Here is a 25,865-nt window from a genome sequence, read left to right as displayed (position 1 = left end):
ATTTTACTATTCTAACTCGCAACAGTAAGCTGAAACCCCTCGTGGGGACTAGATCCAATGTTCTTCAAAAGAGGGTATGCGGCCCGTGGGCCGCCAGTTGCCCCTCCCTGACATAGAGTTATGCCGAATTTATAGCTAACAACAACAAAACTGCTTTCTGGATTCGTCTTCTGCTCCCATCACAAGCACAGGAAGTGCAGCCACGAGCTGCTATTTAAAGAAAGTCCACTAGAGGGAGGAAACCATTTTAATCTGGTCCAAGAAACCTGGGAATTCTGAAATACAATTCATGACATCAGTGATCTTCAGGTCGGAAAGTCGAAGCTCTAAAAAAGAGGCCAGAGTTCCCGACATGGATGACCGTTCAAAATTATTTTCCCAGTCGTCTTGAACACACTGAAGTCGGAAGTCGGAAATGTCCAAGTTCCAGTTGTTTTGAATGTGGCATCTAGCAAAGTTAGAAAACCTTTGTCAATGGTTTTGTTGCTGTCATGCACGTCGCCTCATTGCATCATGCATTTGTCAGGCCGCGTTCAAGTGCTAGTCGGAACTAGGAAACTCGGAAATGTCAGATTTGCTAACTGGTTGTAGTTATACACGTGCCACGTTCAACCAATTTCCAAGTCGGAAATTTCTGAGTTTCCTAGTTCCGACTAGCACTTGAACGCGGCGTTAGTTTACACATATGACGCATATGATGTAATCTGGTCAACAAATACATCATTTGAACGTGAATGTTACACAGGGTGAATGACTCCAGGATTTTTGGAGTGGACTCTCCACCACTAATATGTGACAGCACTTCAGATGTCGATAGTTCATTACGGACTCAGTCAGTCTGTCACTTCAGCCAGGAAAGAACACCAGCACAGACTTCGTGAGGTCAAGTCAGACAGTAACAGATGCAAGCTTATCAATGAATGAGGTAAGTTTATGAAGACCCCTGCGACTTCACCAGCGGCGTTGCCCATCAATGTGTTCCCTCGCAAGTTAAAAGACTGGCAGAAGCTTGGCAAATAAAACGTTCTCCGGTTTAAACTTTGCCCGCTTGCAAACTGTTGCCACCGGAGTTTTCTCGATTTTTGATAAACTGTTTGCTGTTCGCTGTTAACGTTCTGCTAACTGGGCACTTTGAAGATGAACCCCTACAAGGATGTCAAAGAAAATACATGATATTAGTGGTGGCAGGGGCCCACTTAGGGATTTGGAGTTCCCAGGCAGAGGCCAGTCTGAGCCCCTCCGATGTCTATGTCTATCGGAGCCAGCTTTTAGGTGAATGAAACAGAATGAAAAGGCAAACTGAAGAGAGTTGAAATGCCCTTCACTAGTAGGTCTTGGCATCACCTCATAGAAAAGGGGTGGGCAATCATTTTGGCTTGAGGGCCACTTCGGGATTTCAACGCACAAATGTTTTCCAGATCGATGTTTGTCAAAAGCAATTTGTGGGCAAGAAAAAGGCTTGTTATTTAAAAATATAGGTTAATACAGTCCATTATCATTTCTACACACTTTCTATTTGGTTTTAGTTAGGGCTGGGCTGATTCTGGGATAATACCTATATCTGATATTTTATTTGCAATATCGACCAATTTGATCATTGTTTTCATTTTAGGTCATTTTTAACCATTTTAGCACAGATACAAACAGCAACCAAATGTCTATGTTCATTAGGCGAATAAGAAAATATGTCAAATGAGTTGAACATAGAAAAGGTGCAACAATCTTTTTTCCATTCAAAAGTGAGTAAATTGCATCAGAAAGGTATTGGAAAGTCGTTGAGAAAAAAATATCTGCACAGTTTTCAATTGTCGCTTTGTCATGGTCCCTTCAAATGTGTTCTGTGAAGCCTGTGAGCATCGTAGAGGGGAATAGAAGATACGTGTTCATGAGAGTCTTAATAGCTAATCGTCCCCAACAGTTCAAAAGCTAGAGCAACATTTGGGGGAAGAAATCAGAAACCGCTCCATTTGTCACAACCAGAGATGGTCATAGCCACTAAATAGCGCACGCCGGAGGAGGAAGGCAAGATAACAGAGAAATCATGTATTATTAAATCAAATGATGCCAACTTCACAAGGCCCCTGATGATGTGAAGCCCCAGGGAATTGTCTGTTGCCACCGTGTGGTGGGACTATAGGCTACATTCTTTAAAACATTTCTATTAAAACCTGAAAATGAATTCGTATTTAATTGTGGAAATAAGATATCTGTTTATCTTCAGATAACTTCATTCTGAAAATGTCTGACTACATTTGTGAAGATCGAGGGAGATGGTCCCAAGGAGCCTAAAGTATGTGGACAACTGATCGTCACACATCTCTTTCCAAAATCATGGGCAATAATATGGAGTTGGTCCCTTCTTTCCTGATAAAACAGCCTCCACTCTTCTGGGAAGGCTTTTGACTAGATGTTGGAACATTGATGCAGGGACTTGCTTCCATTCAGTCACAAGAGCATTAGTGAGGTTGGGCACTGATGTTGGGCGACTAGGCCTGGCTCACAGTCGGCATTCCAATTCATCCCAAAGGTGTTCGACAGGGTTGAGGTTAGGGTTCTGTGCAGGCCAGTCAAGTTCTTCCACACATATCTCAACAACCCATTTCTGTATGGACCTCGCTTTGTGCATGTGGCATTGTCATGCTGAAACAGGAAAGGGCCTTCCCCAAACTGTTGCCACAAAGTCGGAAGCACAGAATCATCTAGAATGTCATTGTATGCTGTAGCATTAAGATTTCTCTTCACTGGAACTAATGGGACTAGCCCGAACCATAAAAAATAGCCCCAGACCATTATTCTTCCTCCACCAAACTTTACAGTTGGTACTATGCGTTCGGGCAGGTAGCGTTCTCCTGGCATCCGCCAAACCCAGATTCGTCTGTCGGACTGCCAGATGGTGACGCATTATTCATCAGTCCAGAGAATGCGTTTCTACTGCTCCAGGTTCCAATGGCGACGATCTTTACACCACTCCAGCCGACGCTTGGCATTGCGCATGGTGATCTTAGGCTTGTGTGCGGCTGCTCGGCAATGGAAACCCATTTCATGACACTCCCCACGAACAGTTCATGTGCTGACGTTGCTTCCAGAGGCAGTTTGAAACTCAGTAGGTTGCTTTGCAACCGAGGACAGACATTCTTTACACACTTCAGCACTCAGCGGTCCCGTTCTGTGAGCTTGTGTGGCCTACCACTTCACTTACAGCTGACTGGGGCAGCTGTAGCAGGGCAGAAATTTGATGAACTGACTTGTTGTGGAAAGGTGGCTTTCTATGACGGTGCCACGTTGAAAGTCACTGAGCTCTTCAGTAAGGCCATTCTATTGCCAATGTTTGTCTCTGGGGATTGCATGGATGTAGATAGATAGACAGATAGATCTAGAAACTGACACTCAAAATGTAACGCTCGTCTGAAGAAGAGGACCAAAGTGCAGCGTGGTACGTGTTCATGATAATTTATTCAAACTGAACCAAAATAACAAAATGAAACAGTTCTGTCTGGTGCAGACACAAAACAGAAAACAACTACCCACAAAGCACAGGTGGATAAAGGCTGCCTAAGTATGATTCCCAATCAGAGACAACGATAGACAGCTGCCTCTGATTGGGAACCACACTCGGCCAAAAACAAAGAAATATAACACCTAGAATGCCCACCCTAATCACCCTAATCACGTGACACAAAAACCAAAACCCAACCGTTGTCCTGCCGGTGACAGATCTGTCCTATGTTGGAGCAATGGAAGACACAGTGAGAAATTACTATTGAAATTGTCAAAGAAAGTTAGAGCATAATTGGTATTCTTCTAATCTTCTGGGTCTAGTTAAAAGCATGAGATAGCCTATTGTAGATTATAGGTTGGTATCCTATCTACAGGTAACTGACAAAATAAAGGAAACACCAACATAGTGTCTTAATAGGGCGTTAGGCCACCAACGGTGTAAAATTGCGCAACTAAAACATCCTCAGCAAAAATAGCAAAATTCATTACAGATTTCTTGAGTTCTGGGGATTTTGAGGAAGTGAAATAGGCTTCCGCATCTGCTGTGTGTCATGGGGGAGAAACATCACCAACCAAACGTGGAATCGGTCAGGAAACACACCTCCAAGACTGAAATCTCATTTTTCTAATGAGCAACAGACAAACAAACGTGCCAAACGGTGTGTTCAGTGGCTTTTTAAATGTGAGAGTTGAAAACAAGTCCTAGATTTATGAAAGTTATTTGTATGAACCCAATGTTGTTGTACATTGTCTATTGTGGAACCATTACTGTTCTGTTGACACACATGGAGCTGATGATGGCCAGAAAAACAAGGAAGAGGTCAAGGTGCCAGCAGCTAAGGGCATCGTACTCGATATTGACTTCACTTCATTCACCTTAGACAGGATATCCTTCCCCAGTACTCATCAGGAGGAGAAGGATAGAGTATTGGCCATGGAGACTGTGAAATCAGCCCCATTCCGGGTGGAAATCAGCCCCATTCCGAAGAGGAGTATTGCAATGGTGTGTGGTCGCCCACCACCTGTCAGTCAAAATTATAAGTTCATTTTGTTTGACTGATTCTGTGACAGCCTATGTTATGCTCCAGAGTGATGCAGCGATCTAAGGCACTGCATCTCAGTGCTAGAGGCGTCACTACAGACCCTGGTTCGATTCCAGACTGTATCACAACCGGCCGTGATTGGGAGTCCCATAGGGTGGCGCACAACTGGCCCAGCGTCGTCCGGGCTTGGGTTTGGCAGGGGTAAGTTGTCATTGTAAATAAGAATTTGTTCTTAACTGACTTGCCTAGTTAAATAAAGGTCAATTTTTTTAAATCAATTTCATTCTCATTCTTGCAAGAGTTGAAAACAGGTCATAAACAGGTATATGACAGTCAAAGCGCATTATCCACAATTTTTTTACATTTGTGTTTTTTCATTAATGAATGCTTATGAGTACCTTCATGTGTGTGCAAAATATTGCTATTCTCAGATTTTTTCTAAATAGATTTTTGCTTTAAAATGTGTTTAGTTGCAAAATGGTAAATTCATTGCTTTACAAATACATCATAAGCAATTAGACAGCATGGTTACACGTGACAACGGTCAATTATCAGGATCTTGTCACGGTATCTCTGTGCATTCAAATTGCCATCGACAAAATACAAATTGTGTTCCTTGTCCGTAGCTTATGCCTGCCTTATACCATAACCCTACCGCCACCATGGGGCATTATCAGCAAACTGCTCGCCCAGACGACTCCATACACTATGTCAGCCATCTGCCCAGTACAATTGAAACCGGGATTCATCAGTGAAGGCCACACTTCTCCACCATCGGAGGTGAGCATTTGCCCATTGAAGTCGGTTACGACGCCGAACTGCAGCCAGGTCAAGACCCTGGTGAGGACGACAAGCATGCAGATTAGCTTCCCTGAGACGGTTTCTGACAGTTTGTGCAGAAATTCTACAGTTGCGCAAACCCACAGTTTCATCAGCTGTCCGGGTGGCTGGTCTCAGATGATTTCGCAGGTGAAGAAGCAGGATGTGGAGGTCCTGGGCTGGCATGGTTACATGTGGTCTGCGGTTGTGAGGACGGATGGACGTACTGCAAAATTCTCAAAAATGACGTTGGAGGCGGCTTATGATAGAGAATTTAACATTCAATTATCTGGCAACAGCGCTGGTGGACATTTCTGCAGTCAGCATGCCAATTGCATGCTCCCTCAAAACTTTAGACATCTGTGGCATTGTGTTGTGTGACATAACTGCACATTTTAGAGTGGCATTTTATTTTCCCAAGCACAAGGTGCACCTGTGTAATGATCATGCTGTTTAATCAGCTTCTTGATATAGCACAACACCTGTCAGGTGGATGGATGATCTTCGCAAAGGATAAATGCTCACTAACAGGTATGTAAACAAATTTGTGCACAATATTTGAGAGAAATAAGCTTTTTGTGCATATTATGGAAAATATCTGGGATCTTTTAGTTGAGCTCATGAAACATGGGACCAACACTTTACATGTTGCGTTTATATTTTTGTTTTGTGTGTATCATTCACAACATTTGAACGGGAGCTACAGTGAGGGAAAAAAGTATTTGATCCCCTGCTGATTTTGTTCGTTTGCCCACTGACATTGAAATGATCAGTCTGTAATTTTAATGGTAGGTTTATTTGAACAGTGAGAGACAGAATATCAACAAAAAAATCCAGAAAAACGCATGTCAAAAAATTTATAAATTGATTTGCATTTTAATGAGGGAAATAAGTATTTGACCCCTCTGCAAAACATGACTTAGTACTTGGTGGCAAAACCCTTGTTGGCAATCACAGAGGTCAGATGTTTCTTGTAGTTGGCCACAAGGTTTGCACACATCTCAGGAGGGATTTTGTCCCACTCCTCTTTGCAGATCTTCTTCAAGTCATTAAGGTTTCGAGGCTGACGTTTGGCAACTCGAACCTTCAGCTCCCTCCACAGATTTTCTATGTGATTAAGGTCTGGAGACTGGCTAGGCCACTCCAGGACCTTAATGTGCTTTTTCTTGAGCCACTCCTTTGTTGCCTTGGCCGTGTGTTTTGGGTCATTGTCATGCTGGAATACCCATCCACGACCCATTTTCAATACCCTGGCTGAGGGAAGGAGGTTTTCACCCAAGATTTGACGGTACATGGCCCCGTCCATCGTCCCTTTGATGCGGTGAAGTTGTCCTGTCCCCTTAGCAGAAAAACACCCCCAAAGCATAATGTTTCCACCTCCATGTTTGACGGTGGGGATGGTTTCTTGGGGTCATAGGCAGCATTCCTCCTCCTCCAAACACGACAAGTTGAGTTGATGCCAAAGAACTCCATTTTGGTCTCGTCTGACCACAACACGTTCACCCAGTTGTCCTCTGAATCATTCAGATGTTCATTGGCAAACTTCAGACGGGCATGTATATGTGCTTTCTTGAGCAGGGGGACCTTGCGGGCGCTGCAGGATTTCAGTCCTTCACGGCGTAGTGTGTTACCAATTGTTTTCTTGGTGACTATGGTCCCAGCTGCCTTGATATCATTGACAAGATCCTCCTGTGTAGTTCTGGGCTGATTCCTCACCATTCTCATGATCATTGCAACTCCACGAGGTGAGATCTTGCATGGAGCCCTAGGCCAAGGGAGATTGACAGTTCTTTTGTGTTTCTTCCATTTGCGAATAATCACACCAACTGTTGTCACCTTCTCACCAAGCTGCTTGGCAATGGTCTTGTAGCCCATTCCAGCCTTGTGTAGATCTACAATCTTGTCCCTGACATCCTTGGAGAGCTCTTTGGTCTTGGCCATGGTGGAGAGTTTGGAATCTGATTGATTGATTGCTTCTGTGGACAGGTGTCTTTTATACAGGTAAGAAACTGAGATTAGGAGCACTCCCTTTAAGAGTGTGCTCCTAATCTCAGCTCGTTACCTGTATGAAAGACACCTGGGAGCCAGAAATCTTTCTGATTGAGAGGGGGTCAAATACTTATTTCCCTCATTAAAATGCAAATCAATTTATAACATTTTTGACATGCGTTTTTCTGGATATTTTTGTTGTTATTCTGTCTCTCACTGTTCAAATAAACCTACCATTAAAATTATAGACTGATCATTTCTTTGTCAGTGGGCAAACGTACAAAATCAGCAGGGGATCAAATACTTTTTTCCCTCACTGTATAATCCTATCAAATCAGAAGATATATCTCCTTGAAATGTTGATATTTTGTTGCGTTGACAACCAAACACAATTCAATATCAGTAAATATCATTACATTTGAAATCAACCAGAGCTTGAAAAAACCCTAAGCCTATTGTATTGTCTATTTTTTTGTTGAAACCATAGCCGTTGATGACGTTGCAAATGATATATAGGCCTAAACAGCATCATTAATGATATATGAATGATAAAGTATAGTCACATTTCATTTGCTCTGTTAAACCTATTCTTTGAAATGACTTCGACAGCAACAGTTAATCTATTTCGTTTTTAAGTGGAGATCTTTCAACAATCATTCTCACGATAGCACATTGATAGCAGTCAGTGACAAATATAATAGCAAAGCTGGGCTTGATTAAAACCCTGAATGGGAGACCTGAGGATAGTTGTTGATAGATATATTCTGCAGTAGGCCTACTGCTTTTTTTCTGATAGTGGATATACCGTCAAAGATCTGACGTTGTTTTAAAGTTACAAATTCAACATATTTTCGTTCAAATATTTTTTATTGAGCACACAAGAATGGTGTATAGGTATAAGACAGTTATACAATTCTTATCTAAACATAAAAGAGCAGACAGAAACAAAAAGACCCAGAGTTCTGGGTACAAAACAAATATTACAAAACAAGACATACAGAATAAGGACAGGTAGAAAGAAAGAGGGTAGGTGTCACCCCCCACTTATTCCCCCCCTTTATCCCTCCCCCACTTCTTATCCCTTCCCCTTATTCCCCTCCCGACTGCTCGGGTGGCGGTGCCAGCACATGCTGCCCAAAGGTGGATTAAAATATTACAATTGAGAGTGCGTTAAAAAGTACAAATTCACAGCGCCGAATGGTCCAAGTAAGAGAGGAAAGGCTGCCAGATTTGATCAAATGTTGATAATTTATTGTTCAGAATATATCTAATTCTTTCTAAGTGTACAGTGTTTGCCAATTCGCTGAGCCATAATTTGGTAGTGGGCGCTTCCCTCTTTTTCCAAAACAACAAGATTAGTTTTTTTGCCGAGATGAGACTGTAAGAGATGAGTTGTTTTTGAGGGTTGGTTAATCCGTTTAGGGAATCAGACACTCCCAGGATTATTAGAAGCGGGTCTGGGTCAATTGAAGTCTCCAGAACTTCAGAGAGGATCCTAAAAATTTCACACCAGTAACCATACAAGCTAGAGCATAGGGCAAAGCAGTGGAGTAGTGTACCCTGTGCAGCCTGACATTTATCACACATAGGGGATGTATCAGGAAATATCCTATGCAGTTTGGTTTTGGAATAGTGTAATCTGTGTAATACCTTGAATTGTATGAGACGATGTCTGGAGTTAACGGAGCAGGTGTGGATATACTCCAAGCTATCTTCCCAGTCTGCCACCGAAATGTCAGTCCCTAGTTCTTCCTCCCATTTTGCCTTAATGGCATCTGTAGAAGGTGTGCTAACAGATTGAAAAGCATCATATAAACGAGATATCAGTTTGTCTGAGGTGGGGGATGTCTTTATGCATCCGTCAAACATGGAAGGCTTAGCGTTCCCAAATGTTGGGAGGTGTTTTCTAACATAGTCTCTGATTTGTAGGTATCTGAAAAAGTTACTTCTAGGAAGATTATAAGTTTCCCTCAGCAACTCAAAGGAAGCAAAGGTCCCTTCTATATATAAATCCCCTATGGTACTTATCCCCAACTCTCCCCATTGCTCAAAGGTGTTATCAAGGTTAGAGGGGGCAAAGGAGGGGTTCCTGGCAACAGGGAGCATGAATGACAATGGTCTAAGCTCAAAGTGGGTTTTAATTTGCTTCCAGATTCGGACTGTGCTATGTATAATAGGATTGTTACGATAAAGTGACCTCTCCAGATTGACAGGCGACAAAATCACAGCACCAATAGAGAAGGGGTGTAAATTCAACATATTTTAATACAAGGTTTGTCTATGTTGAAATTTGGTGACCATGATGACATAATCCTGTGGTTGAAATTTCACCCTCAAAACAACAGTTTACGTTGAGGACGTTCTTTCAAATCCAATGCATTTTCCACGTAGATTACACGTCACAATAAGTTGTCAAAGTACGTTGAAACAACATTGATTCAACCAGTTTGTGCCCAGTGGGAGACTTCTTACTTTGCTTTCAAAAGCATACAGTTAGTGCTGTGCATGATCATGAGGCGTATTTGGTATCATCTATTTTCTAACACCACATTCTTTGATCACAGCATTCTGCACTACTACAACACCAGAGAATGCACCACGACAAGAGGACCATCTTGCCTCCGAATCCACAAAGAGGAAGGCGAGGCTCAAGAAGAGTTCCTTTTTTCACTGCCATAACCATCAATCGTTTCAACTCAGTCCTACTGACATTTCCTGCTGTCACTGATTTGGCAATAATAGTTTTTTTGTCAACCAGTCTTTTCAACTCTTTTAAAACTGACACCTCAAAACTCTCCTTTCACATATTAATTTCCTCCACGAAGCTTCCAAAGATCTGTCTCAACAAAAAGGTAAGTAGATCTCGTTCCTCTTCAGACCATCCAGGGTGAGACCAATAAGGATCCTCCGGGTGACCTTCAGGCCATCCAGGGTGAGACATACAACATGCAGGTAGTGCTATGCATGATCAGTATTATCTATATTTGCTATTATCTATTGATCTACATTATTTTGTTCAGTATCCTATGCCACTTCACCATCACCAGAAGAAGAACTTGCCTCCTGCTCACCAATGAGGAAGGAGAGGCCCATGAAGCGTCCTTTCACTTCCTTCAATAAACTGTAATTTCCCCATTCATGAGTCCTTAAGTGGAATTTCTATTAAAAAAATTATAAAAGTAGATTGATGAGCTCAACAAACAAGAAAATGATTGGGCATTCTAAGTTCAAAGAAATCCTTCATGGCATTCTATGAGTCTCACTTCAGTGGTTGAGTTCCAGACAGACTGTAGACCTTGTTGCCAAGGCTGTAAATCCTATTGTAGTCTATTCTCCCCTTTGGACTCATTATTAATAAAGTCCCTAGTAATCAGGTTAATGTGTGACACGAGTGGTCTGACAAAAATATTGGCAATGAATATGAGTACACCACTGCAAAGCATGAGGCAAGCTGACCATCTCTAATAAATAGGACATTAGTCAACATTGTTTGTTAATAAAGGGAAATCTCTAAATGTTTCAACTTCATATTTATCATCTCCAGCGCCACCCCAGCATACAATGGCAAGAAAAAGTATGTGAACCCTTTGGAAATACCTGGATTTCTGCATAAATTGGTCATAACATTTGATCTGATCTTCATCTCGGTCACAACAATAGACAAACACAGTCTGCTTAAACTAACAACACACAAACAATCATACGTTTTCATGTCTTTATTGAACACACTGTGTAAACATTCACAGAGCAGGGTGAAAAAATATGTGAACCCTTGGATTTAATAACTGGTTGACCCTCCTTTGGTAGCAGTAGCCTCAACAAAACGTTTTCTGTAGTTGCGGATCAGACCTGCGCAACGGTCAGGAGGAATTTTAGACCATTCCTCTTTACAAAACTGTTTCAGTTCAGCAATATTCTTGTGATGTCTGGTGTGAACCGCTCTATTGAGGTCCTGCCACAGCATCTCAATCGGATTGAGGTCAGGGCTCTGACTAGGCCACTCCAGAAGGTGTATTTTCTTCTGTTGAGCCATTCTGTCGTTGATTTACGTCTGTGTTTTGGGTTGTTGTCCTGTTGCATCACCCAACTTCTGTTGAGCTTCAATTGGCGGACAGATAGACTAACATTCTCCTGCAAAATTCTTGATAAACTTGGGAATTCATTTTTCCGTCGATGATAGCAAGCTGTCCAGGATGCTGAGGCAGCAAAGCAGCCCCAAATCATGATGCTCTCTCCACCATACTTTACAGCTGTGACTTTTTTTCTCCACACATAGTGTTGTGTGTTCCTTCCAAACAATTCAACTGTAGTTTCATCTGTCCACAGAATATTTTGCCAGTAGCGCTGTGGAACATCCAGGTGGACTTTTGCAAAGTTCAGACGTGCTGCAATGTTTTTTGGGATAGCAGTGGCTTCTTCCGTGGTGTCCTCCCATGAACACCATTCTTGTTTAGTGTTTTACGTATCGTAGACTCATCAACAGAGATGTTAGCATATTCCAAAGATTTCTGTAAGTCATTGAGCATTATGCACTGTGCTCTTGCAGTCATCTTTGCAGGACGGCCACTCCTAGTGAGAGTAGCAACAGTGCTGAACTTTCTCCATTTATAGACCATTTGTCTTAATGTAGACTGATGAACATGAAGGCTTTTAGAGATACTTTTGTAACCCTTTCCAGCTTTATGCAAGTCAACGATTCTTAATCTTAGGTCGTCTGAGATCTCTTTTGTTCGAGGCATGGTTCACATTTTATTTATTTAACAAGGCAAGTCAGTTAAGAACAAATTCTTATTTACAATGACGGCCTACCGGGGAACAGTGGGTTAACTGCCTTGTTCAGGGGCAGAACGACAGATTTTTACCTTGTCAGCTCGGGGATTCAATCCAGAAACCTTTCAGTTACTGGCACAATGCTCTAACCACTAGGCTACCTGCCGCCCACATCAGGCAATGCTTCTTGTGAATAGCAAACTCAAATTTTGTGAGTGTTTTTTATAGGGCGAAGGCAGCTCTAACCAATCTCGTCTCATTGATTGGACTCCAGGTTAGCTGACTCCTGACTCCAATTAGCTTTTGGAGAAGTCATTAATCTAAGGGGTTCACATACCTTTTCCAACCTACACTGTGAATGTTTAAATGATGTATTCAATATAGACAAGAAAAATACAATAATTTGTGTGTTATTAGTTTAAGCACACTATGTTTGACTATTGTTGTGACTTAGATGAAGATCAGATCGAATTTGATGACCAATTTATGCAGAAGTCCAGGTCATTCCAAAGGGTTCACATACTTTGTCTTGCCACTGTATGTAAAAATTGTGCATTTCTATGTTCTGTAGTAAAAAAGATAAGTGTTTACAAGGACACTGGTGTGCATCGTGTGATTTTGACCAATTGTGAGTAGGCATGATCTTTCTCTAAGTTTCTAAGTTTTTCCAAAGACATCATCAACCAATTAGTAGGCAATGCCTTCTCAAAATTGGTCAAAATCACACTAGTGCATCGTGTGAAAACATAGAAGTGCACAATTTTTACATATGTTGATGTTGGGATGATGGATAATATTAGCTTTACCTTTAACGTTTCAAAGGCTGTCCATAATATACTATGATCATGTGTTCAATCCCACATTCAATAAATTGGTTGTAACAGATGATATAACAGTATTAATTACTCCAATGTTACACAGAGGCCCCAAAGGTCACTATTATTGATGGCACAGTCTTCTATCCACCCATTGGCTAACATAGTTAAATCTATAAACACACTCTGAAGCGTGCTTCCCATTAGATGGTTTCTCCTCGATCAGAGTCCAGTGGGAGTCATGAGACTGGAGCACAAAGTCTCAATGTGTGTTGGTGGGATATCATGAGTTGTGTGTTAGCACTTAGCAGAGTGTAACACAACCATCTCACTTTCTCTAATGTGTAATGCACTTTCTTAATCTTAACCTACAGTACATTTTCTTACTGACAGTCCCTGTTTTGGGGAAAAGCTTTGGGATGGGGCTGGAGAAATGTAACCACTATGGATGCAAGGACTGATATCAAATGGATAGTTTTAACCATGTTTTGAGGCTATATAGTGTTTGCTTACATTTAATTTGTTTACAAACATTGGAGTAATACAAGCTTGTGTTTTGGGTTCTGATGGGGTACGACAGTTGAACTAAGCTCATGAGGCATTTATAAGTTACACTATTTAAACAAAATAATGTTTAAATAGTGGATTTGGCTATTTCAGCCACACCGGTTGCTGCAAGGTGTATAAAATCAAGCACACCGCCATGCAATCTCCATAGACAAACATTGGCAGTTGAATGGCCTTACTGAAGAGCTCGGTGACTTTCAATGTGGCACTGTCATAGGATGCCACCTATCCAAATAGTCAGTTTGTCCAATTTCTGTCCTGCTAGAGCTGCTTGGTCAACTGTAAGTGCTGTTATTGTGAAGTGAAATTGTCTAGGAGCAACTAGACAGCTGCGAAGTGGTAGGCCACACAAGCTCACAGAATGGGATGACCGAGTACTGAAGCGCATAAAAATTGCCTGTCCTCGTTGCAACACTCATTACTGAGTTCCAAACTGCCTCTGGAAGCAACATCAGCACTAGAACTGTTCGTCGGGAGTATCATGAAATGGGTTTCCATGGCCGACCAGCCGCACACAAGCCTAAGATCACCATGCGCAATGCCATATTGGATGTCCATGATTTTGGAATGAGATGTTCGACGAGCAGGTGTCCTCATACTTTTGCTCATGTAGTGCATATTCTTCAAGAATCAATGGGTAAATATAATTAAATGTATAAGTTCCAAAATGGATGTATTAACTGCAGATTGCCCGTTTAAATGACCTTCAAAGTAATTGCATTATGATTGGGTTATTAATGTTTCATGGTGTCACAATGTTCCCATGAACGATTGGTTCTCCATCAAAATGTCTGGGGTCAGTCTGCCATTTGAATGGAATTTGTTCAGCTATGACTTATAAGTTGTTGTCAGCTACATGAATCAAAAGTAAACATGACCCAGTGACAATGATCACTTTCCCCTGCTCAGACGCTGCATGCATCAACCAATGGTTGCGTATCCACCTCATCGACTGTGTCATCGACTGACACATTGCTAGTATATGATGTGGTTAGCTGATACTTACACACACGTTCTCGTGTTTTCACACTAAATTGTGGAAAGAATGGTTGCATAACAAGTTTCAAGTTGCATTTGCCACATGCACAAGTACAGTGAAACGCTTAACTTGCAAGCCCTTCCCAACAGTGTAGTATTCAATATCAAAATATTAGAACAAAAACAACAGGAAAAATAAGCAATAAGAGGGGAAGAAGAAGAAGATAAAAACTAAAGAATGTAAGCTGTATACAGGGTCGGTGCCAGTACCAAATGTACAATGTGCAGGGATACTGGAGTAGTTGAGGTAGAGACAGTATGTACATGTCGGTAGAGATTAGGAGAAAGTGGCTGGTAGCAGAATAAATAATGATAACACAAAAAAAAAAAATAGTAAAAATATCGTAGCAGCATAAGTGCTGGGTGGGTGCCTGCGTAGTGGTGAGTGTGGAGTGTTGGTGTGAGTGTGTGTGTGTGTGTGTGTATGTTTGAGTGTTGGTGTGAGTGTTTGAGTGTTGGTGTGAGTGTGTGTGTGTGTGTATGTTTGAGTGTTAGTGTGAGTGTGTTTGAGTGTTGGTGTGAGTGTGTTTGAGTGTTAGTGTGCATGTGCAAGTGTCAGTGTAGGTGGCTGGAAAGCAAACAGGGATGGAAAGTGACTGGTAGCAGGAATATATAATACTTATGGTTATATACTAATGGTAATACACAGTATACGTACACTCCCGTTCAAAAGTTTGGGGTCACTTAGAAATGTCCTTGTTTTTGAAAGAAAAGCTACATTTTTGTCCATTCAAATAACATCAAATTGATCAGAAATACAGTGTAGAGATTGTTAATGTTGTAAATGACTATTGTAGCTGGAAACGGCAGATTTTTTTATAGAATATCTACATAGGCGTACAGAGGCCCATTATCAGCAACCATCACTCCTATGTTCCAATGGCACGTTGTCTTAGCTAATCCAAGTTTATCATTTTAAAAGGTTAATTGATCATTAGAAAACCCTTTTGCAATTATGTTAGCACAGCTGAAAACTGTTGTTCTTATTAAAGAAGCAATAAAACTGGCCTTCTTTAGACTAGTTGAGTATCTGGTAGCCTAGTGGTTAGAGCGTTGGACTTGTAAACGAAAGGTTGCAAGATCGAATCTCTGAGCTGACAAGGTAAAAATTTGTTCGTAACTGACTTGCCTAGTTAAATACAGGTAAAATAATATCTGGAGCATCAGCATTTGTGGGTTCGATTACAGGCTCAAAATGCCCAGAAACAAAGAACTTTCTTCTGAAACTCGTCAGTCTATTCTTGTTCTGAGAAATGAAGGCTGTTCTATGCGAGAAATTGCCAAGAAAGTGAAGATCTCATACAGCGCTGTGTACTACTCCCTTCACAGAACAGCGCAAACTGGCTCTAACCAGAATAGAAAGAGGAGTGGGAGGCCCCGGTGCACAACTGAGCAAGAGAACAAGTACATTAGAGTCTAGTTTGAGAATCAGACGCCTCACACGTCCTCAACTGGCAGCTTCATTAAATAGAACACGCAAAACACCAGTCTCAACGTAAACAGTGAAGAGGCGACTCGGGATACTGGCTTTCTAGGCAGAGTTCCTCTGTCCAGTGTCTGTGTTCTTTTGCCCATCTTAATCTTTTATTTTTATTGGACAGTCTGAGATATGACTTTTTCTTTGCAACTCTGTCTAGAAGGCCAGCATCCCGGAGTCGCCTTCACTGTTGACATTGAGACTGGTGTTTTGCGGGTACTGTTTAATGAAGCTGTACATGTAAACAGGAGTAATAGTAACCTGTAGCAGGATAAATAGATAGATACTAATGGTTATGGTAGTAATAAATCCAATCAATAATCATTGTAGCAGCAGCATAGGTGTGTGTGTCTGTGGCATCAGTAGTGAGTGAGGGTGTATCTGAGTATGTATTTGTGAGTGTGAGTAAGAGTAAGAGTGACAATGAAGGTGTTTGTGTCTGAGTGGGTAGAGACCTGTGGATGTGCATAGTCAGTGTGGGTAGTCTGTGGGAGAGGAAGAGCAGTAGTTATTAGCCATTTAACGTTCTTATGGATATAAGTGGTTTAGGAGTCTGTTGGTATGAGCCTTGATGCACCAGTAACCCCAGCCGGACGGGAGCATGGAGAACAGTCCATGTCTCAGGTGGCTGGAGTCTTTGGCAATTTTTCAGTCAGTCAAAATGCTCTCGATGGTGCAGCTATAACATTTTCTAAGGATCTGAGGGGCCATACCAAATAATTTCAGCCTCCTGAGGGAGAAGAGGCACTGCCGTGCCTTCTTCACGACTGTGCTGGTGAGATGGACACTGAGGCTTGAACCTCTTGACCCTCTTCACCGTGTGCACCCACCTCCTCCGCATTTCAATAATGCACCATGGCATGCAGCATAATCCCATTGCTGCAATCTCGTGATTCTCTTATACTGTTAGTGTGAGAAACCGCAGACAACTTTGTATTGGAAAAAAATTATGTAATTATATTTCATTAATTTACTGTGCTCTCGTCCTCACGGCAAGGTGACTTACATAAACGTACTTTGATCACTTTAGCTCATGCCAAACCATGATCACTTTAGCTCATGCCAAGAACCTCATCAGAATCACGAGATTGCAGCAATGGGATTATGCTGCATGCCATGGTGCATTATTGAAATGCGGAGGAGGTGGGTGCACACGGTGAAGAGGGTCAAGAGGTTCAAGCCTCAGTGTCCATCTCACCAGCACAGTCGTGAAGAAGGCACGGCAGTGCCTCTTCTCCCTCAGGAGGCTGAAATTATTTGGTATGGCCCCTCAGATCCTTAGAAAATGTTATAGCTGCACCATCGAGAGCATTCTGACTAAAAATGCAGAATTATGACCAAGGTTTTGAACTGGCAACTGGGGGAGGACTACGTGGGTGCGTCTTACGCCACTGGTTGCCAGTCCAGTACCATCATTTGTCATCTCAACTGTCAATAGCAACCCATTACCCTTTTTCCATGTCCTGTATTGTGGTTGCCAGTTTCTCCGCTATCACTGTATTGCAGTGTCCATTGTTGATTTACTTGTGCAAGATAACAACAAAGGGAGATGGATATTGGGTAAATCCAATTGAATTCAATCACTTTTTGACAGCACCCCTTTTGATTTAAATGAAACCTTCCATACACATTTGCCAGTTGTAGAACTGCTCAAAAAGTAACTTTTGGAACCTGAATGCCAAAACATTAAAGAGATAAAGGTGCTCAAAGTGGACCTATTTTGCATAACCCACCATACATAAGACATCCATGTCTTCATCACTGGAAAAGATAAATGTTTGTGTCTGATATCATTTAAAATCTTACAAACAGGATTTTCAAACTGTTTTATAATTTCTTGTAAAGAATGTTTGTTTTTTAAAATAAATATTGTAATTTTGTTTTAACCTTAAACGTCAATTATCTAAAAACAAGTAAACTCAGATTTTCTTTCTTCATATTCACTTATGTTGTAGAATGGACCTATCCCTGAATGCCATTGTTTTGGCATACAGGTCCAAAGAGTCCCTTTCTTCCATAGGCAAACATGTATGGAAGGCTTTGTTTAAATCAAAAGGGATGCTGTCAAAAAGTGATTGAATTCATATGGATTTACCCTACTGTTTTAAGAGATTGGTGTCCAGGCGAACTATAAGCTTCTTCTCCTCTCTACTTATTCTTCCTCACATAGGACCTATCTGATCAGGTCTCTTTTCATATTTATTTTTAACTCCGGAAGGAAAAGTGCTATATGAATAAAGTAATGTCTATTTTCATTGTTACAGTCTTACAGGACAGTTATACATCATGGGAGCATAATCCACTTTCTATGAGCTGCCGATCTCGTTTTAGTCTGCCAGGACAGTCATAAATAACTTTAGCCTCCATGCACATGACTTCAACTTGTCAAATTGTGCCTCCAATTAGGAAACCAAGAGGTCCATTCATCCCCTATTAGATCAGCCAACCACATTTCCCATAATGGATGTTACAATCTTTCAACTGATCTGGTTGCTCTCACAGGGACCTCAGTCTGGTTTCACATCATTGTCAGTCTGTAGCAAGTCTGCTTTAGGACTATTGGGCTTGGACTCCCATGCCGCAATTTTATATATTTTTTATTACCTGTTCCAGTAACAGAAATGTTTTCCCCCATATATCGTTTTTCATAGTTTTTTGTACATACATACACTTGGAATATCAGTGTGAGGTGACCTCTCGTCACTAAGTTGGCAACCTAATTTTATTTCACGGCATCCCATAAAGCACAAAATGTGCATTTAAATTGAAAATGCAGTGTACATAAACCAACACTTGACACGTAGTTGTTATAAATATGCAATAGGTCACTAGGATAATAATTAAGTGATAATGCCCGAGAAGCCAGTATTTGGGGGATATATTGGCGCGGGTGTTGTTTCATCTCGGGCCTGCAAACCTTGCAAATATATCCTCCAAACACCGGCTTCATGGGCATTATCACTTTTATACAACGGGTTACCAACATATTCAAATAATGATTGACATTTTTCATTAAAAACGTTATTTGGATTAATTAATTCATACTATTTCATCCTTCCAAAAGATATAGTCCCGACACAAATCTGGGGTTGCTACCGAAGCCGTCTGGAGGTTCATTCTATTGGTTCGGTTGCCAGAGACGCGACCCAGTCGTTCAGTCTTTTTGTTCGGTACCCATGGACTCGACCCAGTCGTTCGTTCTAAATGTTCCATTGTCATTCTGGCTGGCAAAGGTTCTTATCCCTTGCTTGCTAGCTAGCCAACAACGGCTAATTTACAGTCACTTCAAACAGTGCAGCCAGAATAACAACAGTAGTTGTATTTGCATTTTTTATGCTGTTTTCTAGTGACATTTATTGTGACTTCCACAACAATGAGCTAATGAGGCGCGATTTCGCCTGAAATAGAACATGTGCTCACTCGTCAGGACACTTGTTCAGAGGAGCTAGCCAACAACACAGCTAAAACAATCACTTCAAACTGAAGCTGGAAAGACTGCAAACTAGCTGCACTTCGTTTAGTTGTACCTTTTTTCAATTCACATTTCTTTGTATACATCCATAAAAATGATGCAAGCTGATTCATGAGTTCGACTGGCTGAGAAACGCAGCCTGCCTGTCTCTCGTCCCGACTCGTTCATTACTATGGGACAGCTGGAGATGGAAATTGAATATTGAAACAATGTTGCAAATGTCGGAGAGACAGACAGCAAGGTTTATACAAATGATGTTTTCTTGATAAGTGCGTGAATTAGACAATTTTCCTGTCCTGCTAAGTATTCAAAATGTAATTAGTACTTTTGGGTGCCAGGGAAAATGTAAGGAGTAAAAAGTACATTATTTTGTTTAGGAATGTAGTGGAGTAAAATTAAAAATCGTCAAAAATATAAATAGTAAAGTACAGTACAGATACCCCAAAAAACTACTTAAGTAGTACTTTAAAGTACTTTACACCACTGGATTTAGCTGGTGGTAACGTGTGGAATAGACACAGGCTGGAATGTGGTTTAACCAGCGTTCAGCATTCAGGATTAGACGAACCCGTTGCCTAATTAATAAGAACAAATCCATTCATGCAATGTGCATATGACATGTTCATAGGTTAATCACCGGCAAAGCATTTTGAATAGACATATATAACCACATGTCATATCCTCATAACCATTACTTGTTAAAAAAAAGTTAATTTTGTTATTTATACATGTAAGGACCTAAAACCGCCCCTTTTTATATAGGGTGCTGCAGCTGATCATGTGAAAGATTGTATAAAGGTTTCATGTGAAATTTGCGTGATCGGGCGGAGACAAATTTACGTAATAAGGCAAACTGTCCAATAGCGGACTCTGTTTTGCAGCCTATATGATTCTACTGTAGTTAAATTCTAGGGATATGACCGATCGCCTCTTACTGCAGCGGTGAACAGTTCAGAAACGAAAGCTAGGGGGACTGTTGCAAATAACGATTGATAAAAGCAAGAATACATAAAACAATCTTCCTTTTGAGTTTCTCTTCTTTTGTAGTATAACGATCTACAAATTCAAATAAGGTCTGTTCAAAGAGGTGATTGCTCGAAACGAAGATAAGGGTTTGTGTAGCGCGCAAGTAGACTAGCTGTCTAGCTAACGTTGCTACGGCAATCTGAATCACCATTCTAACTGTTACTGATTGATAATCGACGTCGCTGATTTATCGAAGTGCGCAAGTCGTCTTCGAAATCGGGGTGGTCGACCGTTCGCCATCCAACCCTGTCTTCCCCCTTGACGCAGTCCGAAGAGTGTACTGGTACAGAGAATGCTAAAGAATGAGTCAAAGGGATACCTTGGTTCATTTGTTTGCCGGAGGGTGAGTAGCTATTATTTGCTAGGAATAAAGTTAGGTAGTCGACATAACATTTCGTGACTGACTTTTATAGTCAAAATTAGCTTGCATGGCTATCTTGGTGAAAATAACACCCATTTATTTCCCCATTGCCATTTTTGCAAGGCGCGCGTGCATGTTACATTAGTAACTGCACTACCCGACCCATCCTCAGGCAGCAGCTAGCCAGTTGCAGTATCAAAGTAGGTACCACGGTCTAGTTAGCTAGGCGCTGGCCACTACTATTGTAGCCTAGTGTCAACACATCAGAGACATTGCAGTAGTGTCCGATGTTGACTTTTATCACACACGATATTATTTAATTTGACAGAAAACAGGTTGACACCAACGCATCACACTCCACAGTGTTCCTGGTTTGCGCTGACAGATGAGTATGCTCGTGAATGAAACATCCATGACGCACGAGCCTTTGTTGTTCTCGAGCAGCGTTTGACCGATTAGCGATAGCTATGTCGCCGAATAGCATGATTACATTTCTTGACACATTTGTTTTGCATTTTATTACTCCGACAAACCTTTATAAAACACACGGAGAATATGCCCATGCCTATCTGGTTCATACATTGTATCAACTAACTTACTGCCACACCATTCCATAGACTGGATAAAAAGGTCAGGTCAAAACACAGAGGTGCAATCATTATTCCGAACAGGAATAATGATGATTGCACTATAATGATTACATTATTTCAAACAGTTGGAACGTTTTACAACTAAAACTATTGGACAAATTCAGGTAGGTCCCTCCCCGTTTCGTTCCGTCTGCTTCCGTTTAAAAAACGTTTTGCAACTAAATGTAATAAATACGCCCCTAGGTAGGCTACAATATATTAGTTTGACTGACACACACGGTAGGCTATAAGTAAAACTCAACGCCACGATGTAATTCACATCAGCGGAGTTGAGCGGTGACTAGTGTGGGCGGACTTGGGCTCCGACCTCACATAAAATGTAGTTGTTTTTCATCGAAAACTAAGGATTTCAGCACCCCCAAAATAGCCCGCAATTATATTGCACATTCATTGTCCCGCTCTACTCCATTGTGAAGTTGTTTTACTTGGTTAAGGATAGTCTAGTTATGCATGTCAGTGAAAATATTGAGGAACAGTATTCTCCGTGAATTCTATTTCTAGCACACACATGGAAAAAAACGGGTCTCGTTTGATTTGGGCTGAAGTCTCCCAGTGTTTATTTCAAGTGTCAATCTCATTGTATAAAATAAAACGGTAAGAATGTCTCAGTTGTAACGTTGTCAACATACTACCTGCGTGTTTCCGTTCCTGTAGTCGTGTATATTATTGGAGTCATATGTGTTACGTAATTTTCTAGCTTTGCTACATTGTAGTAGACCTTTACATTCAATACATCATGCTGACACAGGGAAGTTGAAAGGGTTAAAGGGCACCTGTCTAGTCTAGGCTGTGGAAAATGTACTTGTTATTTGTGTTGATTCCATGTCAGACTCCTCCAAGTAAATTGAGATTGGTGAAATCTACAATGTGCTTAGGGGCATTGAAACATGACCAGTTGGTTATTAGAGCCATTCTCGCAATTGGACACTAAATATGCCTACTTATCACGGCAAATCTAATTCTAGTATGTTTTTAGGCGCAAGTCTTTGGATGACACATTCAGAGGAAGACAAGATGCTGCTTGATTCCATTGTAGTGCCAGAATAGTTTTCTTCTTTCCTCTTTCTTTCTTAGCTTTGTTTTCCCCTTTTTATATTGTTTACTTTGTCAGTCAGCCTCTTCTTTTCTTTCAGGCACTCTGCAAACCTTAAAAATGTCAGCATGTAAGGCCTATCTTGCCAAACCAGAATATTTTATATCTCCTTCATTGTCCTATGAAAACGCAATGTTAGGGGCACAAGTTGTGACAAAGTTACTTCAGCGAGAAGCCAAAAATTACAGTCCCCTTGATATTTCTCACAACAGGGCTCAAGGCCTGTGCATGTTAACTCTTACTGCCTGTTGTACACACACACACACACACACACACACACACACACACACACACACACACACACACACACGCACGCAGCAGCATGGAACAGCCTTCTGAATCTAGGCCAAAGGTCGCTCTTGCCTGTATGTGGGTTAGTCTGACAGAGAGCTCAGCCTGTAGCAGCCAGTCAGCACTCACCATGCATGCTACTCGCATTCACTAAACCTAACCTACAGATTATATACAATGGTGACTATTTTCAGGAACCATTCCACTATAATTGTGCCTTGTAGTGCGCATTCTACACAGCCCTGAGCCCATGTTGAGGTTCATTTGACGAATATTATTTGAAAGAGGAGCTGGGAAAGCCTGTAACCTAGCAAACACAGAAGTCACAACACATGAATAGTAACCCACTTAACTCAGGGGGGGCCAGACAGACCATGTCAAGGCGTTACAGGCAAAAGGGCCAGCACCTCAGTTTGCACATTGTCACAGACAAGTTAGTCCAGTTCAAAGTCTCCCAGGCAGTGGGTTGGCCCCTGGCCATAACGGTTAGCGACTATTTACAGTTGCACGTTTTATGTTCAACTCAAGCTGAATGTGTGTCAATATGCTGAACCTGACCCAGATCCAGCTGCTGCTAGCATTGAAAATCAGCTGGTTGTTTCCAGAAATACCAGGTCTAGATATGGGTGCGTCTTACTCTACTTCTCCACTGCGTTGTTGGCCCCAATAAAATCAGAGTTGAATGATCCACCATTCACTTCAGGAGATTTTATGCCCATCTTAGTATCACAAAGCATCAAAACATTTTAAAAACACAAGCAACAAACTAGAATATAGCTGTTTGTTTGGTAGCACTTTCAATTACAGCACAGAATAAAGTAGTTAGGACTATAACTTGGCAATACAGTGGGTAGGACTATAACTTGGCAATAAAGTGGATAGGCCTATAACTTGGCAATACAGTGGGTAGGCCTATAACTTGGCAATACAGTGGGTAGGCCTATAACTTGGCAATACGGTGGGTAGGCCTATAACTTGGCAATACAGTGGGTAGGCCTATAACTTGGCAATACGGTGGGTAGGCCTATAACTTGGCAATACAGTGGGTAGGCCTATAACTTGGCAATACAGTGGGTAGGCAATACAGTGGGTAGGCCTATAACTTGGCAATACAGTGGGTAGGCCTATAACTTGGCAATACAGTGGGTAGGCCTATAACTTGGCAATACAGTGGGTAGGCCTATAACTCGGCAACACGGTGGGTAGGCCTATAACTCGGCAATACAGTGGGTAGGCCTATAACTCGGCAATACAGTGGGTAGGCCTATAACCCGGCAATACAGTGGGTAGGCCTATAACCCGGCAATACAGTGGGTAGGCCTATAACTTGGCAATACGGTGGGTAGGCCTATAACTTGGCAATACAGTGGGTAGGCCTATAACTTGGCAATACAGTGGGTAGGCCTATAACTTGGCAATACGGTGGGTAGGCCTATAACTTGGCAATACAGTGGGTAGGCCTATAACTTGGCAATACGGTGGGTAGGCCTATAACTCGGCAATACGGTGGGTAGGCCTATAACTCGGCAATACAGTGGGTAGGCCTATAACTTGGCAATACAGTGGCTAGGCCTATAACTCGGCAATACAGTGGGTAGGCCTATAACTTGGCAATATAGTGGGTAGGCCTATAACTTGGCAATACGGTGGGTAGGCCTATAACTTGGCAATATAGTGGGTAGGCCTATAACTTGGCAATACAGTGGGTAGGCCTATAACTCGGTAAAAGTAAAGTTTAACACAGTATTTACTGTACTTTTGGCTATTCTGACCTGCCCATCTTCCTCCCCTACTCTCTCTCTCTCCCCATCTAGGTGTGGGGGCACAGTGGGTGCTATTCTGACTTGTCCGCTGGAAGTAGTGAAGACCAGACTCCAGTCCTCTCATGTCACCTTTTACATCTCTGAGGTGCAGCTCAGCACCGTCAACGGGGCCAGTGTGGCCCGCATGGCCCCCCCGGGACCCTTGCACTGCCTCAAGTAAGTTCACCAACACACAGGGGTCACAGAGAATATCCTACACATTATGTGAGGTTACAGGGTTTGGTGGGTCAGTTCTATTTTCAGTTCAGTTCCATGAACTGAAATGTTTGCACTTACCACAGAGAATACACACTGTCTACTCAGTGAGGTTGGAGTCAACTCTGTTTGAAGTTTAGTTCAGTTCCAGTCTATTCTTGGGATGAGTGGGTGTTTATGGACATTGCACAGACAAAAACCATGTGGGTCAAATTCCGACCCAAAACGTTCACGTGTAACCTGATAAACTCTGTTGACATCAGTGCAGGGTTTTCGTGACAATAAATGTTGGGGTCAATCTGATCTCTTATCAATTCAATTAATCAATTGAAAACTCACAACTGAATGGAATGAAAATAGAACCCTCGGTAAGAGTTTATATCTGGCTGTTTCACTGTCAAGGCCACCTATAGTATCGTACCTGCCCTTTAATACCATTACCGAACACCCTATGACTCAAAGATGAGTTACTGTAGACGGGAGTGTTATCAGACAGAAACATGTTTCAACTTCTCCTTTTTCATGGTTACGGAGCGGCCATCTTTTATTGTCCACAAAGGTCGTTAATGAAAGGGCCTACTTTAACCCGTCTCAAAACAATTATTAAGCTAGGAGAGTCCTTCCCTGCTTTCATCATACTATGTTATGACTGAATCTTCCCTTGCATTCAGCATTTTGATCGCAGGAATATGGATCTCCCATACAGGTTCCGACATTAACGATGCCCCGGGACCAGTAAAAACATGCCGGGCCAGTGGATCTTGTCAGTGCATTTTTGCATTCCAGTTCAACATTTACCTGCTCTGTCGCAGTCTACAATTGAAGACTACAGTCGTGCTTTTTGTATTTGAGCAATACGATTGGCCGTTCGTTCAAGCTCCACCACGCTCCGAGCACTCAAGCAGTACAGAAGTTAATGCGTTAACACAGCACACTCG

The 25,865-nt window shown here is 41.8% G+C and overlaps 2 protein-coding genes and 1 long non-coding RNA gene across 3 annotated transcripts in view; 2 read left to right on the top strand and 1 right to left on the bottom strand.

Moving 5' to 3' along the window:
- The window catches only part of LOC139551019 (E3 ubiquitin-protein ligase MARCHF2-like), a 47,933-nt gene that overhangs the window by 9,836 nt on the left and 12,232 nt on the right, over positions 1-25,865 (bottom strand). The window lies entirely within an intron of this gene.
- LOC139551016 (uncharacterized) lies at positions 2,029-10,485 on the top strand. Its single transcript, XR_011670180.1, has 3 exons — positions 2,029-4,742; positions 5,168-5,891; positions 9,914-10,485. It is a non-coding gene; the product is annotated as an uncharacterized lncRNA (long non-coding RNA).
- Positions 20,382-25,865, top strand: part of LOC139551017 (solute carrier family 25 member 36-A) — a 29,194-nt gene continuing 23,710 nt past the window's right edge. The window contains exons 1-2 of the mRNA XM_071362349.1: positions 20,382-20,857; positions 24,724-24,888. Of these exons, the coding sequence (XP_071218450.1) occupies positions 20,817-20,857; positions 24,724-24,888 (206 nt within the window). The 5' untranslated portion in view covers positions 20,382-20,816. The remainder of the gene's footprint in view (positions 20,858-24,723; positions 24,889-25,865) is intronic.

This window comes from Salvelinus alpinus, chromosome 23 (genome assembly GCF_045679555.1).
Source record: "Salvelinus alpinus chromosome 23, SLU_Salpinus.1, whole genome shotgun sequence".
NCBI lineage: Eukaryota > Metazoa > Chordata > Actinopteri > Salmoniformes > Salmonidae > Salvelinus > Salvelinus alpinus.
This window is presented reverse-complemented; position numbering and strand designations above follow the sequence as displayed.